The 24,207-nt window shown below is 47.2% G+C and overlaps 1 protein-coding gene across 11 annotated transcripts in view; it reads left to right on the top strand.

The window, feature by feature from the left end:
• FBRSL1 (fibrosin like 1) overlaps positions 1–24,207 on the top strand; it is a 554,269-nt gene that overhangs the window by 427,634 nt on the left and 102,428 nt on the right. For 9 of the 11 annotated variants that reach the window (XM_081966852.1, XM_081966855.1, XM_081966849.1 and 6 more), the window contains one exon: positions 6,692–6,745. The exons of the other annotated variants lie outside the window; for them this stretch is intronic. In XM_081966852.1, the coding sequence (XP_081822978.1) occupies positions 6,692–6,745 (54 nt within the window). The remainder of the gene's footprint in view (positions 1–6,691; positions 6,746–24,207) is intronic. 11 annotated transcript variants of the gene reach the window in all.

The raw sequence follows: 24,207 nt of genomic DNA on the forward strand, positions 1-24,207 counted from the left end.
TTATCCAACATCTTCTTAAAGACTTCCAGTGTTGTGGAGCATTCACAACTTCTGGAGGCAAGTTGTTCCACTGATGAATTGTTCTTTGTTGTTGTTGTTAGTTGCAAAGTCATGTCCGACCCATCACAACCCCATGGACAACGTTCCTCCAGGCCTTCCTGTCCTCTCCCATCCTCTGGAGTCCATTGAAGCTCACGCCGACTGCTTCGGTGACTCCATCCAGCCACCTCATTCTCTGCCGTCCCCTTCTTCTTTTGCTCTCCATCGTTCCCAGCCATGAGGCTCTTCTCCAGGGAGTCCTTCCTTCTCATTAAGTGGCCAAAGCCTTTGAGTTTCCTCTTCAGGATCCAGCCTTCTAAAGAGCAGTCAGGGTGGATCTCCTCTAAGGCGGTTTGATCGCCTTGCCGCCGGATTTCTAGTCTGTGGCGCCTTCAAGGGGAAGAAATGCATTGCATAGAGACCACATGATGTTTGTCCAATGTGACTGCAGTCACACCGCCCCATGGGCTGGACTACATTCCCTATCTCCCCCAGACTAGACTGGGAAAGAAGGATATTCAACGTTTTCAGTGTTTGCATGAAGAAGGCGTCGTGGGGAATGTTATCCTGCGTCTAGATCTGTTAGGCGCTGTTGTGTTTGGCTTCTCCAAGAGAAACAATAATTAAAAAAATAAATTCTAGGGCTATTACAGTAGAGTAGTTATGATTGGCACCCCTGCTTCAAAAGGTGTACATAAACCAACCAATCAACGGAAGGAAGAGCAATAAAATACGTCAGCAAGTAGCAGAAACTGGGTGGGGGGGGAAGGGACTTTCATCCCACTGCTGATCTTTTTTTTCTAGACGCGATCAATAAACTTTGTTGACAGAAATAACAGAACGGATGGCCTGGAGAAAAAAAAAGCCTGTCTGTTATTTTCTTTTCCTTTTTAATGGGGATTTATTTTCGTTTAAAAAGGCCAGGCATCAGCTGACGATTTCGGAAGTCGCAGGCTGACCCCTGCTGGGGCTGGTGACAAGGTTAGCTTCCTCCCCATTCCTCCTTTTTTTCTGTAGAGGTGTGAAAAACTGGCTTTGGGCCGGCTGACCCCAAATTTGCTCTCCCCGGCCACAATTTTTTGAAAGCCAAAAGAAGACGAGGGATCGGATAACCTTGTATGCCATCTTGTGGCTTCGGAAGAACATGGCGTCATCATCATCTTCATCATCAGCCAGATGTTCAGACTGGCATTTGGCATTTCGGCCCACCTCTGGAATCCTTCCCGAAGATCCCTGAGATAGGCAGATGGGTGGTTGGATGGTGTTAGAACTTGTAAGGATGTCCAGCTGTCCCAAGCGGAGCTGCCTTTCGCAATTGACGGGTAGTGAATGCGTCAATGCCGATAGCGTTCAAGTGGTGCTCCAGATGTTTTGGAGATGGCACCCGGGGGGGGGCCTATTACCAGTGGGGGCATCTTTGCTTTCTTGTTGCCGTCGTCATTCCGCTTCGGGTCCTTTATGGTTGCACGCGCGACCGTGTGAAACTGCCGCTGCCGGTTCTTTGGCGGCGTTGGCCCTCATTCGCACCCCGTTCTTTTGCTGAGGACTAGCGCGTTCATAATTTATTGGTGTAGTAAATACGTGGGGTCCAAGTAATGTGGGCTTTTGCAATTGACAGATGGATGTTTGTGTCATGGCACAGATTGTCCAAGGGCTGTCCAAGACTTTTGGATATGGGCACTAAGTGTGCCGATCACACCGGGACCGGATCACACTGGCTGATGCCAAAAACCTTTCACTTTTAATTTTCAGATCTTGATACTTAGGGATCCTCTCCAATTCTCTGTCCCTGGGGATTTTACTGTCCCTGGTATTGCCATACCTCCACCTCCTCCTTCTCTTCTTCTTCCTCTTCTCCTCCTCCTCCTCTTCCTCCGCCTTTTCCTCCACCTTCTCCTCTCCTTCTTCTCTCCTCCTCCTTCTTCTTGTTCCTCCTTCTCTCCTCCTCCTCCTTCTTCTCCTTTTCTTCTCCTCCTCCTTTTCCTTCTTCTCTTTCTCTTCCTCCTCCTTCTCTCCTCCTTTTTCCTTTTCCTTCTTCTTCTCTCCTCTTCCTCTTCCTCTACCTTCTCCTCTCCTTCTCTCCTCCTCCTTCTTCTCCTCCTCCTCCTTTTGCTTCTTCTCCTTCTCTTTCTCCTCCTCTTCTTTTCCTTCTCTCCTCCTCCTTTTCCTTTTCCTTCTTCTCTCCCCCTCCCCCTCCTCCTTCCTCTGCCTTTTCTCCACCTTCTCCTCTCCTTCTTCTCTCTCCTCCTCCTCCTTTTCTTCTCCTCCTTTTCCTTCTTCTCGTTCTCTTTCTCCTCCTTTTCCTTCTCTCCTCCTCCTTTTCCTTTTCCTTCTTCTCTCCTCCTCCCCCTCCTCCTCCTCCTTCCTCTTCCTCTGCCTTTTCTCCACCTTCTCCTCTCCTTCTTCTCTCCTCCTCCTCCTTCTTTTCTCTCCTCCTCCTCTTCTCCTCTTCCTTCTTCTCCTTTTCCACTTCTCCTCCTCTTCCTCCTCCTTTTCCTTCTTTTCCTCTTCCTTCTCCTCTTCTCCTCTTTCTCTCCTTCTCCTCCCTTTCCTTTTCCTTCTTCTTCTCTCCTCCTCCTCCTCTTCTTCCTCCTCCTTTTCTTTCCTCCTCCTGGCCTGGGTAGCCTTGAAAATTGTATTCATTCATTCTCTGCAGGTGCCAAAAACCCTCCTCCTCCTCCTCCTTTTCTTCTTCCCCCTTCCTCCTCCTCTTTCCTCCTCCTCCTGGCCTGGGTAGCCTTGAAAATTGTATTCATTTCGTGCAAGTACCGAAAACCCTCCGTGATTTACAGCAACGCAGCCAAACAATTAAGCGTACGGCTCTTCTCCTGTTGTGACTCTGCCCCCTGTCTATGCAGTGTTAATTATTATAATTTCTCTTCCTCCTTCATTATTGCCATGAGTTGACGTTAGCCAGAAGTGAGATGCACGGGAAAACTGGAACCTAACAGCGCTTGGCTGAGAGGGATAGAAATGGTTTTTGTAAAACAAACTGGAAAACAGTGAGCATCCAAGGGGCAAAAAATGATGTATACCAGTCTTGGTGAACCTTTTCGGCATGGAGTTCTGAAACAGGAGTGCACACGCAAAAGCATTGTGCAGAGCAGTTCCCTGGCACGCATGCGCACGCCGGGAAGCTAAGCTTCCCGTTTCCGGCACGCATGCATGTGTGAAGACCAGCTGGCCAGCACGCATGCCCACGCCGGAAACCACAAACTCGGCTCCCCGGCACGCGCATGTACACCAGGGACCTGCTTTTCCATTTCCCAGTGCTCCTGCCATGCGCCAAGACCAGCTGGCCGACGCACCAAAACCCGGAACAGCAACGGGCGACTGCCGGCATGCCCAGAGAGATGGTTCTCTGTGCCCCCTGTGGCACGCATGCCATTCGGTTCGGTCTGTACATTATGAAGTTGCTTCCAAAGCTAGGGTCCTTCCTTACGCCCCCGGCCATCAAAAGAAGTTCGTGTACACATTCCAAGTGACAACAGCACTGGAAAAATGAACTTAATGGCTGGTTTTCCACACTTAACCACCATTGCAGCATCCCTCATGCCATCACATGATCCAAATTCAGACGCTTGGCAACCGACTCATACTTAGGACGGCTGCAGTGTACAGTGCGGTCCCTTTTTTGTGACCCACTGCAGGGATTCACTTAACAACTGCCGCCAGGAAAGCAAGATATTCTCAGAGAGCCAAGGTCACCTTGCCCTGCCCCTGGAGGGGCGTTACTGGGAGGCATCAGCAGTCTTGGACAGTGCCTGATTGGGCCATGGGATGGACCTGTGGGTGCTGGGCAGGGACTTGGACTTTCGTTTGGGTGGGAAACACCTGGAAGCTTTCAGGTTCGGGTTTTCCCAGATGTGCCAATAGGACGTCTCTAATAAAGTGGAACTTTGAGGAAACTCAATCCTCGGAGTCGTCTTTCGTTGGGGGGGTGTTACTCGGAATGCCTGGCAGTTTTGTGTCGCCCTTTTAAGACAACTCCAGGCTCCGTCCCTTCAATGCAGGAGACAAAAAATTGCAAGGTGACAGCTTTATTAGGCGATGTACAGCTTTAAGCCGCTTCTTCCGATGCCAAACACTGCAGAAAAAAAAAAAATCTGTAAAAAGTCACAATATGCTCAGCCTGGGGATTTTCCGAGAAGTCAACTCTTGGCTGCCTTCCCATGGTTTTCAAAATTAATTGCCTCCTCAGTTCAGGTAGGTTTAAAACCCATCCTGGAATCTAAGACCCGTTGAGCAAAAAGGGAGGCTATTTGTTAAAATCTGCCTCCCCCCCCTGTCTCTCTCGATCTCTCCTTTCTCTCTCTCTCCTTTCTCTCATCTCTCTCTCTTTCTCTCTTTCTTTCTGCCTTTCTCTCTGTCTCTCTTTCTTTCTCTCCCTCTTTCTCTCTCTCTCCCTCTGTCTCCTTTCTCCCCCCTCTCTCTGTCTTTCTCTTTCTTCCTCTCTCTCTCTTTCTCTCCCCCTCTCTCTGTATCTCCTCCCTCTCTCTCTTTTTCTTTTTCTCTATCCCTCCCTCTCTTTCTCTCTCATCTCTCTCCCTTTCTCTTCTCTTTCTCTCTCTTTATTTCTGTCTCTCTTCTCTCTCTCTCCCTTTCTCTTTCTCTCTCCTTTCTCTATTACCTCACTCTCTCCTTTCTCTTTGTCTTTCCCTTTCTCCTTTCTCTCTCTCCTTTCAGCCATCCTCTCTCTGTCTCTTTCTTCCTCTCTTTCTCTTTCTCTCCCCCCTCTCTCTGTATCGCCTCCCCCCTCTCTTTCTCTCCCTCTCCCTCTCTCCTTTCTCTTTCTCTCTGTGTCTTTCTCTCTCTTTCTCTGCCTCTCTCTCTTTCTCTCTCCCTCTCTCTGTCTATTTCCTCCCCCCCTCTCTTCCTCTCTCCACCCACCCTGTGTCTCTTTTGTGGCGAAGTTGAAATCTACAGTCTGTTGTGAATGTAATGGGAACCCTGCCTGCAGAAAATGCCATTATTCATCTCATCCCCAGCTCATTTATTTTATCTGCCATAACAGTGATAAAGTAAGCGGCTTGGCATGGCCGATAAGCAGTGGAAACATCTTAGAGCTATTGGGAGAAAAAAAATAGTTAAAGCAGATCTAAGTACGGAGAGATAGCGGAGAGGGGGAAAAAGAGACCCAGGGTGCTGACAGGGCTTGCTGGCCAGCCCCCGCTGAGCCGCGAGTTAATAAAGATTTTAATGGAGAGACCTCATTAGGATTAAGCAGACAATCTCTTATCTCAGATTTACACAACAGGGATGGAGGGCCTGCGCTCTTTGTTTCTAAACCTCTTTGCGGTGTTTGCTAAATAGCCCGTGGAAGAGAGGGGGGGGGGAAATCCTGTTGGAACTGGGCGGTCCTCTGCCCAAAAACCAGAGCAATTGACAAAAGACACCTTTGCAAAGCCCCCCCCCCCCTGTGAAGTCCTGTAATGTTGTTTGTCTTTGGCTTAAAGCACCATGGGTTTGCAGGAGGGAAGGGAAAGGGGAAAGCAGCTGAAATACCCTCAGCCTTGCTGGCTGGGGATTGCCGCAACTGCAGTTGTGTCTAGGGTTAGGATTGTTTGAACTAGCTTGTGTTAACCCAGCACCGTCACACAATCCTAAATTGCGTTAACCGAGGGATATAATCAAGATCAAGGGAGGTACTAATACCACTCTATAAAGCCTTCGTAAGGCCACACCTAGAATCCTGCATCCAGTTTTGCTCACCCTGAGTATAAAAAAGATGTGGAGACTCGAGAAAGAGTGCAGAGAAGAGCAAACAGGATGATGAGGGGACTGGAGGCTAAAACATACGATGAACGGTTGCAGGAACTGGGCATGGCTAGTCTAGGGAAGAGAAGGACCAGGGGAGACAGGATAGCAGTCTTCCAGTATTTGAGGAGCTGCCACAGAGAGGAAGGGGGTCAAGCTTTTTTCCAATGGCCAGACAAGGAATAATGGATGGAAATTGAACAAGGAGAGATTCAACCTAGAAAAACAGGCTGCATTTTGCTCATTTTTGCCCCTTCCCCCAGCCCCCAGGAGCAGTCTACAAGCCTCCCAAAGCCTATGCATGCCCTGTATTTTTCCCAAAAAAAACCAAACAAACGAGGCGTGCAGAGGGTTTGGGAGGCTTGCAGAGTGCAAGAACTTCTTTTTTTAATTTACCTCTTCAAAATCTTGGTGCGTTTTATATTCCGGTGCGTCTTACAGTCCGAAAAATGCAGTATATCTTTTCATTATCACTTAGGGGCGTACTCACTTTTGTTGCCAGAAGTTTAGACATCCATGGCTGTGTGTTGCATTATTTTGAGGGGACGGCGCATTTACCCTGTTATACAAGCTGTGTACCCATTACTTTATACAATACAATAGTAGAGTTGGAAGGGACCTTGGAGGTCTTCTAGTCCAACCCCCTGCCTAGGTAGGAAACCCTATACCGTTTCAGACAAATGGCTATCCAACATCTTCTTAAAGACTTTACATTGTGGCCAAGTGTCATGTCTTCCGTGTTGTCACGTGAAAAGATATACTTAAATATTTACAAATTGTGAGGGGTGTACTAACTTCTGTGACATACTGTATATATATATATATATATATCCCCCCCTCTCCGATGATGCTAAAAGTGATTGTGAATGGACCTTTTTGTTTTGTCTGTCTGTAGAATTCAGCGGATCTGGAGTTACCTCATATCAGGAGCGGCTTGGTAGCCAACAAGGTACGGGATTATGGGTTACGTTACTCTCCAATGTGGCAGCCAGGAAGCTTGTTTAGAGTTTCTTCCCCGAACTAAATGGCTCTACTACTCTTGTCTTTTTTGTTTTGCCTCTTCTTCCTCGGGTGCTTCTACGGGTAGTCCTCGACTTACGACCAAAATCCCTGTCGCTAAGCCAAGACGTCCGTCAAGTGAGTTTCGCCCCCATTGTGCAAACCTCTCTTGCCACAGTCCTTAAGCGAATCGTTGCAGGGGTTACGGCAGTAGCCAGTTGTTAAACGAATCTGGCTTCCCCATTGACTTGTTTTTTGTCGTCAAGAGTATCTTGTGACCCTCCGGGCCACTGCAACCGTCATAAATATGAGACAGTTGCGAAGTGCCTAAATGGGGACGCCGCAACGGTTGTAAGTGTGGAAACATGGTCCTCACAGGCTCGCTTTTTTCAGTGCCATTGTCATTTCGCACCGTCGCTAAACAAGCTGTCATACGTCGAGGATTACCCGTATTGTATATCTGGCTTAGGACGGTCCCGATTTCAAACTGATGGCATATCTCGCTTTCCCTTCTTCTCAAGTACCCCATAGCCAGCGTTTCAGAATTCCGATTTTGGGGGAAAAAACATACGTGTCTCATTAAACTCCAGTGAGATCTGCAACTTTTAACTTGTGTCGTCTTCATCGGAGGGTTACATTAAGGTTAATGATGTGTGACAGGTATTTGTGGACTAAATGTGTTTGCGTATTTGTCTAGGGAGATTCTTCCTAAGTCCTTCAGGTCATGGTTGTCCCAACTGGGCTTCCTTTGTTTTTCCTTGAAGAGGTTTCGCTTCTCATCCGAGGAGCTTCCTCAAGTTCTGATCGAATGGATTCAGTCAGAACTGGAAGAAGCTTCTGGGATGAGAAGCGAAACCTCTTCAAGGAAAAGCAAAGCAAGTCCAAGTTGCCTTTTCAACAAGCACCTTTGAGACCGGTTAGTGTGTCTGTATAAATTGGTGAATGAATTAGCCCCCGTTGATGGACACCACCTTAAACTAACTCGTCAGTTCTCAACTTTGGCAACTTTAAAGTGTCTGGGTTTTGACTCTCAGAATTTGAAAGAAAAGACATTGAAATCTAGATTATTTTAAGCTTGCTGAGATTGAGGAGCATGGGTCTATCCAAATGACTGGAATTGTCACCCAATTTGCTAAGCCACCATTAAAAATGAACCAAGGTTAACTCAAGCTTGATCAAGCTTGGGTGAAAACATCTGCCAGTTCTTAACTTGTAAAGCATCTTCCGAACTTAGTTTATTGGCCAAGGTTTGGCCAAGTTTTAGACTTGGGTAATTGGGACTGTTGAGTTGTATGGTCCAACTTTTGGTTGAGTTTTGCTGAGGATTACAAGGTTCAGCTGATTGGAATTCTTCCCTAAAAGGATTGAAATTGAGAACCGGCTTATTACAACGGCCTTAGTTTTGTAAGGAAGGTGTTTTTTTGTTTTTCTTTTGGGTGGTTTTTGTGTGTGTGCAAATCCTGCCCCTTCGTTGTGCAAATGAAAATCCTGCCAACTGCCTTTTCAGCTCTTAAGTCTTCTGCTCTCATTAAGGAGGAAATATTGTTAGCTATTTGTTTCCTTTTGGTTGAGCTGTCTGCTTAGCTTCTAGTGGCAAAATGTATCAAAAAAAGGAAGATTTTCGGTGTGTTAAACTAAAAGAGGATTTTAAAAAGCAAGTGAAACTGCTACAAATGATTTTGCACTTTTCCTGGGATTTAAGGAGACCTGTAAAAGTTTCCCGAAAGACACAGATTAGGTCTAAATATACTCATTCAGTTACGGTAAATAGAGGCAGAATTATTCTCCTTCCTTCCTTCTCCTCCTTCCTTTCCCCTTCCTTCCTTCCTTCTCCTTCCTTCCTTCCCTTCTTTCCTTTCCTTCCTTCCTTCTCTTCTGTTCTTTTCCTCCTTCCTTCCATCTCTTCCTTCCTTTCTTCTCTGCTTCCTTTCTTTCTTTCCTTTCCCCTTCCTTCTCTTCCTTCCTTCTCCTTCTTCCTTCCTTCTCTTCCTTCCTTCCCTTCTTTCCTTTCTCCTCCTCCTTCTTTTCTTCCTTCTCCTCCTTCATTCCTTTCTTCTCCTCCTTCCTTCCTTCCTTCCTTCCTCCCTTCCTTCCTTATGGATGTGTTTCTGTGTTCAAGAGCATTTTCTCCATATATAGAAACTAGAGAGAGGGAACCTGAAATTCAAGACTCTTGAGAAACTGTTCTCTTCCCCCTCCCCCTCCTGTTTTTCTCTCAATTTGATCAATAAACCCTCATTGATTATCAACTGGGCCCGTATGCTCACTGGCTGAGACAAATGAGCAGAATGTTTCCTGCAGTCAATAATGGGGAGAGAGTTAGAAATTTAAGTATATAGCTTGTTGCTTGAATGTACACTGAGAGTTTATGCACCAGAGAGAAATCCCATGTGTGTCAAATTGGCCAGTAAAGAATCTCCTGTTCTGTTCTGTCCTACTCTACTCCATTCCGTTCTGTTCTAAATTCCTAATTCTCCATTCTATTCTATTCTTCATTCTATCCTATCCTATCCTACTCTAGTCCAGTGGTCACCAACTGGTGGTCTGTAGACCTCTGGGGGTCAATGAGAAAATATTGGTGGTTCCACAGAAAAATTATTTGCATTTTTTATATTGCATTAAATCAGGGGTCCTCCAACGACGTCCCCTGGGACGGACACGTGCAATGAACTCTTGTGTTGTTGCAGAGAGTCTCCCCCTTGGGGGTCTTTTTGTGCAGGTCAGAGAGGGGGGCAGAAGTTCAGAGTTAGGGTCTGCTTCAGCCTCCTGGTGGGGGGCTTTGGGTGAAGGCTGGAGGGAAGTGCCACTGGTGGCAAAGAGCCAGAGGGCCTCGTTCCAGTGGGACTGCATCATGGCCTGGAACTGGCTGACCATCTCAGCCCAGTGAGCCTCCAGGCGCCGGCACCTGGCCTTTCACTCTCACAGGTCTTCGCTCTGCTTGGAAAGCCTATGCTCCTCGTCCTCAGTGAGGTGCTTCTGCTGAGCCTCCTTCTCGGTCAGATCCAATTTGAACTGAGCTATTTTGCCAACTCTTTTCTCCTGGGGGCTGCTTAGCTCCAGCAACTGCTTCCTGTTGGAGTCCTAAGGAGCCCGGGCGGGCAGGCGGAGAGGGGCGAGTAGAGGCCGGAAAGGCGCCCCTTGACGTGAGTGACATCAAGTTGGCCACGCCCACCCAGTCACATGACCACCTAGCCACGCCCACCCAGCCAGTCATTAGGCAGATCATATTAGTGGCCTGCGGGATTTTAAATTATAAATTTAGTGGTCCCTGAGGTCCAAAGGGTTGGAGACCCCCGGTCGAGTCTGCATTCTGGCCTATGTAGAAAGGGGAAGCTAGTGAGCTTTGTGTGCAACACAACTGGACTGTGCTGACGAATGCGTCAGACCAAGGTGCATCTCCCATGGAGAAGCGAGTTTTCCTTTATTGGGCGGTCATTGCAAGAAAATTATAGTCCGCAGCAGGCTGAGCTCTTTTGTTCAGCTTTTCCAGCCATAATAGAAGAGGGGGCCACCGCCCCAGTTGACAGGCACTCTACGTCTTCCCTTCCCGTCACACGTTCCAGGTCAACAGCAGGGCAAAAACCTGACACTGTGAACGGATGACTTTAACGAGGCTGGGATAATTGTTTCCTTTTATCTTCCCGTTGTGCGCTATACGGTTCCTCTCCCCTGTTTATTGTTGTAACTCCTTCCCATTCTTTCCATTTCTTGACAATAATTTTGAGGCTGCACAGGCTTGAGGGAGGCGGTGGCTCAGCGGCTGAGCTGGTCGATCAGAAAGGTCGGCAGTTCGGCGGTTCGAATCCCTAGCACCGCGTAATGGAGGGAGCTCCCGTGACTTGTCCCAGCTTCTGCCAACCTAGCGGTTCGAAAGCAGGTAAAAAATGCAAGTAGAAAAATAGGAACCACCTTTGGTGGGAAGGGAACGGCGTTCCGTGCGCCTTCGATGCTGAGTCATGCCGGCCACATGACCACAGAGACGTCTTCGGACAGCACTGGCTCTTTGGCTTTGAAACGGAGATGAGCACCGCCCCCTAGAGTCAGGAAGAACTAGCACATATGCACTAGGGGAAGCTTTACCTTTACAGACTTGGGACTAAGAGCTGGAAGTCTCATAAGTAACACACACACACACCCATCACATCACATACACACTAGGGTGGGAGGCATATCATTGGGGAAAATTCAAAAGAGATAGTCCTTGACTTTCCGCCATCCATTTAGCGACCATTCAAAGTTACAATAGCACTGGAAAAAAGTGACTAGTGGCCGGTCCTCATACTTACGACCGTCGCAGCTTCCCCATGGTCACATGACCAAAATTCAGGCCCTTGGCAGCCAACATGCCTTTATGACAATTGCCATGTCCTGCAGTCGCCATTTGTGACTTTCCGGCAACCAAAATTAAGGGGAGACATCAGGTTTGCTTAGCGATTGAGTGATTCGCTTAGCAACCTCTCTGATTCACTTAATAAACGTGGCAAAACAGAGTCAGTGGGGTAACTTGCTTAAGACCCAACTTGCTTAGCAACTGGTCCCCATCCGTTGTGGTCGCAAGTCAATACAGTATCTGTATGCCCATCACGCTTGCCCATCCTACTGGAATCTGTTTCAGTGAGCTCTACAAGATGGCGGAGATGATCTGCTTTATGACCATTGCAACGGACTAACATAATTGCAGGCTCAATCATTGTCATAGATCAAGGATTACCTCTAAGAGATCGCATGGACTAACAGAAGGAATGCTCTCTGAAGGAGAGAGAGAGAAAGAGAAGGGGGAGAGAGTGAGAGAAAGAGAGAATCGGAGAATCGGAGAGGGAAAGCAGGGAAGGAAGGAAGGAAGGAAGGAAGGAAGGAAGGAAGGAAGGAAGGAAGGCTTGGATCCTACTTTCTCTCCATGCAATCCTATTTTTATCTATCATCTGTCTGACAAAGGGTCCTTTTCCCAGGCTTCAGCCATTCCCCTGGCTATTTTTGTCCCTGCTCTGCCAACAATCTTAGTAGCTGCAAAACTGAATGCACGTCCTTGGTTGTTACAATGCTTGTTGTTTGAAGTTATTAAAAATATCCTGTAAAGCCGTTGCAAGTCAAGCTGCCTGTTGCAATTGACTCACGGGGATTTTGTCAATACCGACGGTGTTCAAATAGTGCTCCAGATGTTTTGGAATTGCACCCAAGGCAACTATTGCTCTCGATACTGTTTATTTTTTCTTTCTATCACCACAATTAGTCTGCTTCTATTTGCAGCTCTTTGTATTTTGTTATCTTCTCCATTTCTTTCACTTCTCTTCTGCCGTCCCCAAGTATCGCCCTGTCCACTATCCAGGCTTTTTAAAAAAATATTTCTTATCAACAACTGTTCATAATTCTAGTGTGTTGTGAAGCAGATTACTTGTCTCTTTTGAGTTCTAAAGTCCCAGAGTACTCTAGTTTCTTCATTTTATGTTATTTATCTATTTTATGGTCCCACCAGTTCTCGCTTGCAGGCAAGCGGTATTTCTTGTAGTTACTCCAACGCACCGTAGCTGCTATTTTGTCATGCTGTCGTTTGTTGTTGTTGTTGTTGTTGTTGTTGTTGTTGTTGTTATTATTATTATTATTATTATTATTATTATTATTATTATTATTATTATTAGCAGTCATTTTGTTTTGCAGATTTTAATTCCGCACAACCCCCACAGCTTCTTCTCCATGTCTCATTCCAGATTGTGTGTTTTTTTCCTACCTGACCCAAAGAGAGACTTTTCCTCTTCGCCTACAACCTGATTCTCCTTCATCCCGAAATGAGAGAGATTTTGAGTTTGTTGGGATTCAGCGCTGTTGTGGCCTTCCAGCAGACTCAGACAGTGAGGAGGTTGGGGAGGAAGATGGGCCAGTCCTGGAGTCTGGGGAAGGCTCTGATGAGGGCTCTGTGTCGGAGGCAGAGAGGGGGCCAGGGCCGTCTGACAGTTATCAGCTGCCTTTAGAGTCAGACATCAGTGAGGCAGACGAACAGCTGGAGCCTGTTCCCAGTGTGCGCATGCGCAGAGTTGCCAGACGAAGGGAACAGCTAAAGAACAGGGGTCGACTTGGGAGTAAAGTCACAGGTGGAGGATGAATGGCCCCTCCCAGAGGAAATAAAAGAGGAGCAAAAGGGGAGTGGAGTTTGCAGGAGACCATTAGTTTGCTTCATTGGTTCGTGACTCTCCGAGACTCCTTGCCAAATTCTGCAGATATCGGCCTGGCAGCTCTCCAAGCCAGAGAAGGTCTGTGACTGTAAATCCTCCCTCAAAAGTCTTTGCTGGATGTGAAGGAGTAGAATTGACAGTCAATTAATAAAAGGGTTTTTTGTCGGGACCAGGAGTTTGCTTCATGCTCTTGAGAAGCCTCGGTCAGAACAAGCACACCATCCTGTGTGTTGAAGAGAGTCCCTAGTTTAGTAGATAATCTCAACCTGATACCCCTCTGGCCGGTTGACGTGGCCCATTTCAGACCCAGCCTTAGTTAGAAATGGACCTAATTGGCAGGGGGATAATAAAAAGAGTATCGTATGGAGAAACCTTCCGGGGATCAACGCCGTCAAATCTTCTTAGACAGCCATTCCAAATGCAGAGGCAACAAAACGCAGCTTTTCCCTTTGAGATATGCAAAGGCTTTGCGTGTTTTATTTGGCAGCTGTTCAACAGCCACCTGCCTTGTTAGCAAATTCCTGTTGGAAAGAAACAGGCGGACAGGCGTTTTCGGCTTGGAAAGGGAGTTGTTCTGTTGGAGGGAACGATTGTCATGTTTTTCTCAAGCGTGGCCAGCTTGATGCCACTCTCTGGACATGGCTGACTGGGTGGGCGTGGCCACCTTGATGTCACTCACGGCGTGGCTGACTGGGTGGGCGTGGCCACCTTGATGCCACTCTCTGGGCATGGCTGACTGGGTGGGCGTGGCCAGCTTGATGCCACTCTCTGGACATGGCCGACTGGGTGAGCGTGGCCAGCTTGACGCCACTCTGGGCATGGCTGACTGGGTGGGTGTGGCCAGCTTGACGTCACTCACTGGGCATGGCTGACTGGGTGGGCGTGGCCAGCTTGATGCCACTCTCTGGGCATGGCTGACTGGGTGGGCGTGGCCAGCTGGGTGAGTGTGGCCAGCTTGTCGCCACTCTCCTAACTGCTTGCTGAATGTTTCCTCTCCGCATTTGGTAGAACGGGACAAAATGATGTGGGTCAGCCCCTTACATTTTCCAGGATGGCCCTGCGGGCTGGATCTGACCACACCCGACCCGCGGGCCTTGAGTTTGACACCCCTGCTCTAAAGATAACAGCTATGAAGTACAGGCCCCCCCATTTAGTGAAGAAAAGGTATTCTCTGCAGCTCTGTTTTCCTCTCTCTGCAACCGACGGGGAAAAAAATAAAACCTGCCAGCTTCTGGCTCTCTAAATTGATAATGGTTGCTGGAAGACCTCCAGGCCATTGTAAATATGAACTTTTGTCAATATTCCCAGAGCTTCCTCTGGATTCGGGTGGTCTTTATTAGCTGAAGGTCACTCCATTATGTTTCCCCCCTTCTCCCCAGAGACCTTTGATTTCTTCTCTAGAAAGTATGGCCTTTCCGATTTCTCTTGACCGCAGGAGTGTCAAACTGGATTTCTTTGAGGACCAGATCAGCTCTGTAGTTCTCTGAGGGCTGGGGTGGGGTGAGGAGATGGGACCTCCTACAGCGCTTTCCTGGCCAAAACAGGGCATGGGGCCAGCATCCGGGGGGGGCGGGACTGGCCCGTTTTTGACCTGGACAGCTTCCTGCAACAGCTTGCTGGTCAAAACAGGCTGGGGGGGGGGGACGGCATGTATACCCCTCAGGCCGTTTTTTGGGCTTGATGGCCTCCTGTCCTGCAGCACTTTGCCAGCAAAAACGGGGCACGGGAGGGCAGGATGGCCCCTCCACATTTTGGCTGCCAGAGGTTCAGTGGGCCGGTCCTTTGCTATTTCCAAAAGAGATGATTTTAGAGGACAGGTAAATATGGCGTGCAAATAGAGTGGAAAGGGAATCGTCAGTCCCTGTGACATTGTAATTGGATGTTGGAGAAGGAGGTTGCAGCTGGATATGTCCTCTTTATTTGCCTCTTCTTGAACTTCCCAAAATTGCACAGTTGGGACCTTGGAGGTCTTCTAGTCCAACCCCCTGCCCAAGTAGGAGATTGTACCAGTCAAAATGGCTGTCCAGGCTCTTCTTGAAGACTTCCAGTGTTGGAGCATTCACAACTTCTGGAGGCAAGTCGTTCCACTGATTAATTGTTCTCACTGTCAGGAAATTTCTCCTTAGTTCTAGGTTGCTTCTCTCCTTGATTAATTTCCACTCCTTACTTCTTGTCCTGCCCTCAGGTGCTTTGGAGAATGTCTCGTCTCTTCCACAGCCCCTCAAACATTGGAAGACTGTTATCATGTCACCCCCTAGTCCTTCTCTTTGCTAGGCTAAATTAGTTAAGCTTCGGGGAACAACACCAAATCCCTTGAAGGCCAAGAAGTAACCTTTGGAGGTGGTGGTGGGGAAGTGCGAAGCTTTGAGACTCTTGAATTTTGCTCTGCTGCGTTCTTGTAATATTTATAATATTACAAGCATGTGATATGTGTTAATAAATTGCATGTAATATAGTATGAGTGGTGAGAATGTAATGCAATAATTCTTGTAATATTCTTGTAAGGGACGTGGTGGCTCAGTGGCTAAGAGGCTGAGCTTGTCGATCGGAAAGGTCGGCAGTTCGGCGGTTCGAATCCCTAGCGTCGTGTAGAGCTCCAGTGACTTGTCCCAGCTTCTGCCAACCTAGCAGTTCGAAAGCATGTAAGAAAAGTAGAAAAATAGCAAGTAGAAAAAATGCAAGTAGAAAAATAGGCACCACCTTTGGTGGGAAGGGAACAGCGTTCCGTGCGCCTTCGGTGATGAGTCATGCTGACCACATGACCACGGAGACGTCTTCGGACAGCACTGGCTCTTCGGTTTTGAAACGGAGATGAGCACCGCCCCCTAGAGTCAGGAACAACTAGCACATATCTGCGAGGGGAACTTTTACCTTTACCTTATTCTTGTAAACCCTGTTAGTCAGATTGAAATGTAAGACCCTCTGCTTTTTTTAAAAAAAAAACTAAAATAAAAGCTGAAAGCTGCTTGCCTTCACCCTCAAAAGATGGGGTGGAGAAGTTTGGGGAGGGGAGGGGGGGCTTTTGAAAGTCAGGCATGCTAATCTCCTTCATTGTACTCCAGGGTGCTTAACTTGAGGCGCAGACAAAGAACCCATAACAGCTGCGGTTAAGAGTAATCCAAGCATTTTAAGTGGAGACTTGGAAATCCCACGCAGAGGTGTGTCTTTGAAAGAGTGAATTGCAGATTGTCCGGACAAGCTCCGGCAGCTTCGGGGGCAGAAAAAAAATACCCCAAAGGTATATTGGGTGTTCTTTCAGAAATTCTGGACTCCTAAAAAGCGATGGGACGCGGTGGCTCAGTGGCTAAGACGCTAAGGTTGTCAATCAGAAAGGTCAGCAGTTCGGCGGTTCGAATCCCTAGACGGTAGATGATGTCAGCAAGAAGGATGGAGACCTTGTGTGTGGGGGGGGGATTCTACATCTCTAATTTCTAGACGAGGGACGCGGTGGCTCAGTGGCTAAGATGCTGAGCTTGTCAATCAGAAAGATCAGCAGTTCGGCGGTTCGAATCCCTAGGTGGTAGACGATGATGTCAGCTAGAAGGATAGAGCCCTTGCACAGATTACATTCCTGAGAAGAGAAGAAAAGGGGTGGGGGAATTAAACATCTCTAATTTCTAGACGAGGGATGGGGGTGGCTCAGTGGCTAAGACGCTGAGCTTGTCGATCAGAAAGGTTGGCAGTTCGGCGGTTCGAATCCCTAGCGCCGCCTAACGGAGTGAGCTCCCGTGACTTGTCCCAGCTTCTGCCAACCTAGCAGTTCGAAAGCAGGTAAAAAGTAGAAAAACAGGGACCACCTTTGGTGGGAAGGGAACAGCGTTCCATGGTCTTAACGTGGAGCAAAACAAAGTTAACAAACGATTCACATAACGACGGAAACTTTGGGCTCAATTGTGGTGGTAAGTTGAGGACTGCATGTACACAGCCTTTCTGAAGGCAGGGGCCCTTTGGTGGCCTCAGCTGCATTCCTTCCCTTCTCCCTCCCGTCATTTGAGAAGCAAAGCGATTAATTCTTTTCACCCGGAGTTGTTGTTCTCGCTTGCACTCTTCAGCAGGGAGGGACGTAGAAATAAAAAGAAGGAAAGGAAGAAAAAAAAATAGACGAGCAGAAAGCCTCCTTCCTCCGGGAAAGCTTTCTAAGTGTTTTGTCCTGAGGATATTCTTTAATAAGTCATCTTCTCCTCAGCAACTCCCAAAAGCAGACAATTGTGGCAGATGCTTCATTTTGTCCTGGAGCTATTTCAATCTTGATCCATCTTTTATCATCTCTAAGGATTGAGACAACAAAGGCCAATAAATGCCTTAGGATATCTCTCCCTCTCCCTCCCTCCCTCTCTCTCTCTCTCCCTTCCCTCCCTTGGTCTCTCTTTCATTCTGCCTCTCTCTCATTTTCTCTCTGATTCTCTCCCTCATTTTCTCTCATCTCAGTCTCTCTCTCATTCTCTCATTTTCTCTCATTCTCTCTCTCTCATTCTCTCTGATTCTCTCTCATTCTTTCCCTCATTTTCTCTCTCATTCTCGCGCTCTCATTCTCTCATTTTCTCTCATTCTAGCTGTCCCTCATTCTCTCTCATCCTCTCTCATTCTCATTTTCTCTCTCATTTTCTCTCATTATCTCATTCTAGCTCTTTCATCCACTCTCTCACTCTCTCATCCTCTCTCTCACTCTCTTTCTCATTCTCTCTCTCTCTCCCCATTCTCTCTCATTCTCTCTCTCATTCTCTCTCTGATTATCATTCTCTCTCCCATTCTCTCTCTCATTCTCTCTCTCTCTCTCTCTCACACACACACACACACACACACACACTCACACACACACACATACTTTTACCTTTTCCGTCTGTGCCTCGATTTCTTTCCGAAGAGGAATCAAGTTGCCTCTTCCTCCTTGCTTCCCTACAAGAGTACAAGCAGTCCTCGGCTTACGACCACAGTGGAGCCCAAAATATATGTCCTTAAGTGAGACATTGCTTCAGTGAGGCTTCCCCCTTTCACAACCTTTGCTTGCCACCGTCGTTGAGTGCCCCCTTTGCAAAAATGGCTGTGCATTGCCTTATAAAGTACTCCTGGGGAGGGCAAAAATGAGCGGAAAATGGGCCGTTCCTTGCTCGTTTGAGCCTCCCAGCCCCCAGGAGCACTCTATAAGCTTCCTAAAAGCTATGCCCGTTTTCACGAAAAATGGGGCATTTTTAGGAAGTCAGCCGAGTGCAAAAACCTTTTTTTAAAAAAATTTGCCTCTTCAAAATCTTGGTGCATCTTATACTCCAAAAAACACGGTACCTTTCGAATGAAAGAAGGTTGCCTTGGATCCTTGCCAGGAACTGGAGATATGCCCTTGCCTTTTGGTTGAGAAGATGGGGAGGGACGGAGGAAGAAGCCCTTCCTCCATGGGTTGGCCTAAGCCATCCATCGGTCCACAACCCAGCTGTGTTTTGATGTCGGGGAGGAGCTCTCGGAAGATTAAATTGCGACGTCTTTTGTTGCCATTAAACACCATCATTAATACAAGAATGGAAGACCTCCACCTTCCAACCCACATGGGGGGTTGGCTGAAGCTGCCATTCCACAGCTGTGTGGCTTTTCCAACCATCATCTGCTCAACGTTTGCTCCAGAAAGCTTATAGCTCAGTTGTAGAAGTCATGTTTTCCAAAACAAAATGTCCTTTGTTGTTGTTGTTAGTTGTGAAGTTGTGTCTGATCCATCGCAACGATGCTCCTCCGGGCCTTCCTGTCCTCTACCATCCTCTGGAGTCCATTGAAGCTCACACCAACTGCTTCAGTGACTCCATCCAGCCACCTCCTTCTCTGTCGTGCCCTTCTTCTTCTTCTTTTGCCCTCCATCGTTCCCAGCATGAGGCTCTTCTCCAGGGAGTCCTTCCTTCTCATTAGGGGGCCAAAGTCTTTGAGTTTCCTCTTCAGGATCCGGCCTTCTAAAGAGCAGTCAGGGTTGATCTCCTCTAGGACTGACCGGTTGGATGGCCTTGCAGTCCAAGGGACTCAATGCAGGAGTCTTCTCCAGCGCCAGAGTTCAAAGGCCTCCATTCTTTGGCGCTCAGCCTTCCTTATGGTCCAACTTTCAGACAAGGAATAGTGGAAGGAAACTGATCAAGGAGAGATTCAACCTGGAAATAAGGAGGCATTTTCTGACAGGGAAAACAATCAACCGATGGAACAGAAGTTGCCTTCAGAAGTTGTGGGAGCTTCATCACTGGGGGCTTTCAAGAAGAGACTGGACTGCCATTTGTCAGAAATGGTGTAGGGTCTCCTGCTTAAGCAGGGGGGGGTTGGACTAGATGACTTACAAGGTCCCTTCTAACTCTGTTAATCTGTGAATATAAATATAGGGCTCCTTCCATATTGTGTATTCGCAGTCATTAGATGGACACGACCAAGCTAACGGGGGGGGGGGGACGCAGACCACATAAAATGCAAAATAGGCTGGGGAAAGATTTAGCTGGCAGAGAAGGCTGGGGTAGGCGGGGGGGGAGTGGTAATATAGGGACAATGTAACATAAGGTAGTCACTCTGGAAAACTTTCTCCTTCATTAGCAGGGATCTGTTGAGTTTCTGCTCACATTAGGGTAATTAACACCAGTACAGATTGTTGAACATCTGTACACTTCAGCTCCCAGGCTTTTTAATGCCGCTGAGCTGCCGAGCCGCCGTGCAAACTATTTATTTTGCCAAAATTAGCATTTCTGGGTGGAAACTAAAGCTGGCACTTGACAAGGAGAAGTCCCACCCAGGGCCAAAACGCCGAATGAACGATCTGAGATTGGCTTTAACAATAATATATATGTTTTTAAAGGAGAGGGGAGGTATTGCTTCTCCAGTAAAAGGTAAAGGTTCCCCTCCCACTTGTTGTGCCAGGTGTCTGAATTTGACCCCGGAGGGATGCTGCAATGGTTGTAGGAGTGGTGCAGTGGTCTGGAGGTGCAGATCTTGTCTCACAATCAGGAGTTTGGGAGTTTGATCCTAGGTAAAGGTAAGGGTTCCTCTTGCTAGTCGTTGTGCTAGTCATATGTGCCAGTCGTTCCCGACTTTAGGGGGCGCTGCTAATCTCCGTTTCAAAGCCAAAGAGCCAGCGCTGTCCGAAGACGTCTCCGTGGTCATGTGGCCGGCATGCCTCAACGCCAAAGGCGCACGGAACGCTGTTCCCTTCCCACCAAAGGTGGTCCCTATTTCTCTACTTGCATTTATCACGTGCTTTCGAACCGCTAGGTTGGCAGAAGCTGGGACAAGCCACAGGAGCTCAGTCCGTTACGCAACACAAGGGATTCAAACTGCCGACCTTTCTGATCGAGAAGCTCAGCGTCTTAGCCACTGAGCCACAGTGTCCCATATTACTTCTCCAACCGAAGCTTACTTCCTTTAAGAATGATAATAAAACTCTGTGGGTCTTTTTCTTTCTTTTAATCTACATGGACGTTTTCTATCGAATATGTTTTTTAATCCCAACACAGGGAACATCTGGAAGGAATTCTATCAGAGTATTGACAAGAATTTGTTTTTAGATGGCCGAGAGGGGTTTGGTGTGAAGATCTTGGGAGGAAAGTGCCGTTTTAGTACTCGTAGTCCTTAAAAATGCCTGAAAGAAGGCATTTTTTCAGCGCTGTATATACAGGAAGTCCTCGACTCGCGGCAGTCCATTTAGTGACCGTTGGAAGTTACAACGCCACTGAAAAAAAGTGACTTAGGACCAGTGGTTGAATTCATTTTTTTTTTTTACTACCGGTTCTGTGGGCGTGGTGTGGTGGGCGTCGCAGGGGAAGGATACTACAAAATCTCCATTCCCTCCCCACTCTGGGGCCAGCCAAAGATGGCGTTTGCCAGTTCTCCGAACTACTCAACATTTCCGCTACCGGTTCTCCAGAACCTTTCAGAACCTGCTGGATTTCACCCCTGCTTAGGACCGTTTTTTCACACTTGCAGCCGTGGTCACCTGTCTATCTAACTAGTCTTCTTGATATCGATTGTTTTATGTATTCAATTCTCTCTCACACACACGCAGGCATCCACACAGCTGCACAAATAGACACAAAGACAAGCGTTCCTTTATGAAAAATTCCCAAAACTTTCAAAAACATCGCTTACAAATTCTGCAGAGTGCAGAAAGCAAGGAAGGAGGGAAGCGTACGGCATGCTTTAGAGCAGGGGTGTCAAACTCAATTTCATTGAGGGCCGCATTGTGTTTGACCTTGGATGGCCAGGGGGGATATGTGTGGGGCATGGCCAGGATGGGCGTTTGACACAGGCCCAAGATGCATTTTTCCCCTTCTCTTCTTTGTTTCCACAGTTCTTTACTATAACCATTTTCCTATCTCTTCTACCAGATATTATGGGCAAACCTTTATTATTATTCTTCATACACCACTAAACTTTTTATTTCTAAATTTATACCCCATTGTTTTATAGTAAATTGCTTTTCCAGGCAGAAAAGCCGATTCATACTATCGTATTTTTATTGTTCAACTAATAATAAAAATACAATCGCGTAAATAAACATGATAATGCAAGATCTAACAGTGGAGGTCAATTTCCAGGATAGTAAACAGAAATGGCTTGTCAATTATAGATTGTTGGTATTGGATTAAATAGCTAAGACACTGAGCTGAGCTTGTCGATCAGAAAGGTCGGCAGTTCGAATCCCTAGTGCCGTGTAACGGAGTGAGCTCCTGTGACTTGTCCCAGCTTCTGCCAACCTAGCAGTTCGAAAGCACGTAAAAATGCAAGTAGAAAAATAGGAACCACCTTTGGTGGGAAGGCAACAGCGTTCCGTGCGCCTTCGGCATTGAGTCATGCTAGCCACATGACTACGGAGATGTCTTCGGACAGTGCTGGCTCTTTGGCTTTGAAACGGAGATGAGCACTGCCCCCTAGAGTCGGGAACGTCTAGCACATATGTGCGAGGGGAACTTTTACCTTACAGTATGTAAAATCTGCCATTCAACTGTGGTATTAACATAGGATGGCTGCTTGTTTTCTATCCAGATCAGGCACTTACTCCAAGCCACATAATTGTAATCCAGTCCAATCCAATCCTCCTGCAGCACTCGGCTGGCCGAAAATGGGCCGTGCGGAGGCCACCTCGTTTTGGACCGTCCAAGTGCTTCTGGACGCTGGGGATGCCAAAAACGGGCCATACAAGCCAGGGGTGGGCTTCAGGGGGCATGTGACTGAGTGGGCGTGGCCAACTTGGCGTCACTCTTTTTTTTAAATTTTGTTTGTGCAAACTTCACATCTTTGCAACGCGTTACATTTTTTTAACCTATCTGTTGTGATTCTTTTATCGATACAAATACATCTTTTATAGCTATAACTTTGTATATTTGCGTATTTATATTACCTCATGCATTTTTTTTTCATTCTATATATAATATTCTATGTATTCTATGCATGACAGCCTTTACTCCATTTAAGTCATTTCGGATAATATTTATTTGCTACAGTCTCTCTCATATTTCTATCTTTCAGTCGTTTTTCCGGTTTTGTAGTTGTCCATTAATTTGTGGATCTTTCTTACTTCCTTTTTTGTTTGCCTGCTTTCTTCCCCCTCCCCTTTCCTCTAGCCCAGGGGTGTCCAAACTTGGCAACTTTAAGACTTATGGACTTCAACTCCCAGAATTCCCCAGCCAGCAGAGCTGAAGAACTCCCAGAATTCCCCAGCAGAGCAGGCTGGGGAATTCTGGGAGTTGAAGTCCACAAGTCTTAAAGTTGCCAAGTTGATGGGGGTGGGGGGCCTCCAACCTACCCATTAAGAAAAAAAGTGTTTGTCCTCTCCAGCCCCCAGGAACACTCTGCGGGCTTCAGCAGGGCTGGGGGGAAGGTAAAAACAGGGAAGGCCCGTTTTTGCAAAATAAATGGGCAGAAAACGGGCCATTTTTCACAAAAACGGAGGCATTTTTGCCTTTCCTCCAGCCCTGCTGAAGCCTGCACAGTGCTTCTGGGTGCTGGGGAAGGCAAAAATGCCTATGTTTTTGCAAAAAACAGCCCATCTCTGAGACTTCTCTGGGACTGGCATGTGCACACTATTAAAAAAAAAGGGGGGGGATTACATTTTTTTTCAATAAAAAATGTGCAGAACAGAAAATAAAGATGGCGGCACCCAGGATAGAACCGGTACAGTCACGTGTCCGGCTGAGTTAATACCTATTCGGCCGAACCGGTCCAAACTGGGTGCTGTGGCCGGTCCTTTAATATTTCCACACCCCGCAGCCCCGCATTCGACCCACGGGCCTTGAGTTTGACACCCCTACTTTAGATTGTCGCAAGGAAGACGCCAAGCTGCAAAAGCGACACCCGACCCATCGTCTTCGTTCGTTGGGCTGCCCAATGTCATTTTGCTGTTGCCAGCCAGCCTGGTCGTTTGCATTCTCCTGTTGGGAAGCTTGGAAGCCTGTCACACGCGGCTCTTTATATTTCAGTCTTGAATTATGCATGCCCAATTTATCATGTCCCCAGCTGAAAAAACTAATTGTGTCCCTAGGATATATTTACTAGAAATTGTAGTTTGTTGCGCTAGGGTGTCCCCAGAGTGTCCAGAAGAACAGATGAGGTGGAAGTTAACACTTGCCCTCCCCCTTCGCAACGGTGTGTGTCTGTTGGGCTGTGTGCGAAAGAGCCGGGGCGTTATTTGATGGATGGATCCTGGCATGGTTTGTTTGTTTTTAATTTTTTGGGTTGGATTTTTTTCTTCTTAACATTTTATCACTTCTGGCTTGAAGGTTCTACCCTTCTTTTCTTAAAAAAAAATATTAAATCTTCCCTTTCTTGTACTGCAGATTTCTTCAGCAGATGTTGGTTCTTCGGGCAGTTTGAAGTGTGAAAAACAAAATTGTAGGCACGTAACAACAAGGCTATTTGCTAGGGGGGAAATCGGCTGTGGTCTCTCCCAAGGAATGCGGCCGGCTAATTGTGTGTGTGTGTGTGTGTGTTTGTGTTGATTCAAAGCCAGAAGAAGTGATGTTGAGACATCACCAGATACAATATCCAGCCATCATTGGCAAACTCATTTTTCCATCTATATCTATCTATCTACCGTGTTTTCCCCAAAATTAGACAGGATTTTATTTTCTTTTGACCCTTGATATAAGCGCTTGGCCTTATTTTGGGGGAAGTCTTATTTTTGAGGTGCAGGAGGCGGCGAGCGTGGTCATCTCATGGCTGCTGCTATGTTGTTCTATTTTTGGGGAGGGCTTATTTTTATGGACCAGACAGAGTTTATCCAATCGATGCTTTGAACAAT

Source organism: Natrix helvetica (genome assembly GCF_964273705.1).
Source record: "Natrix helvetica genome assembly, chromosome: 14".
NCBI lineage: Eukaryota > Metazoa > Chordata > Lepidosauria > Squamata > Natricidae > Natrix > Natrix helvetica.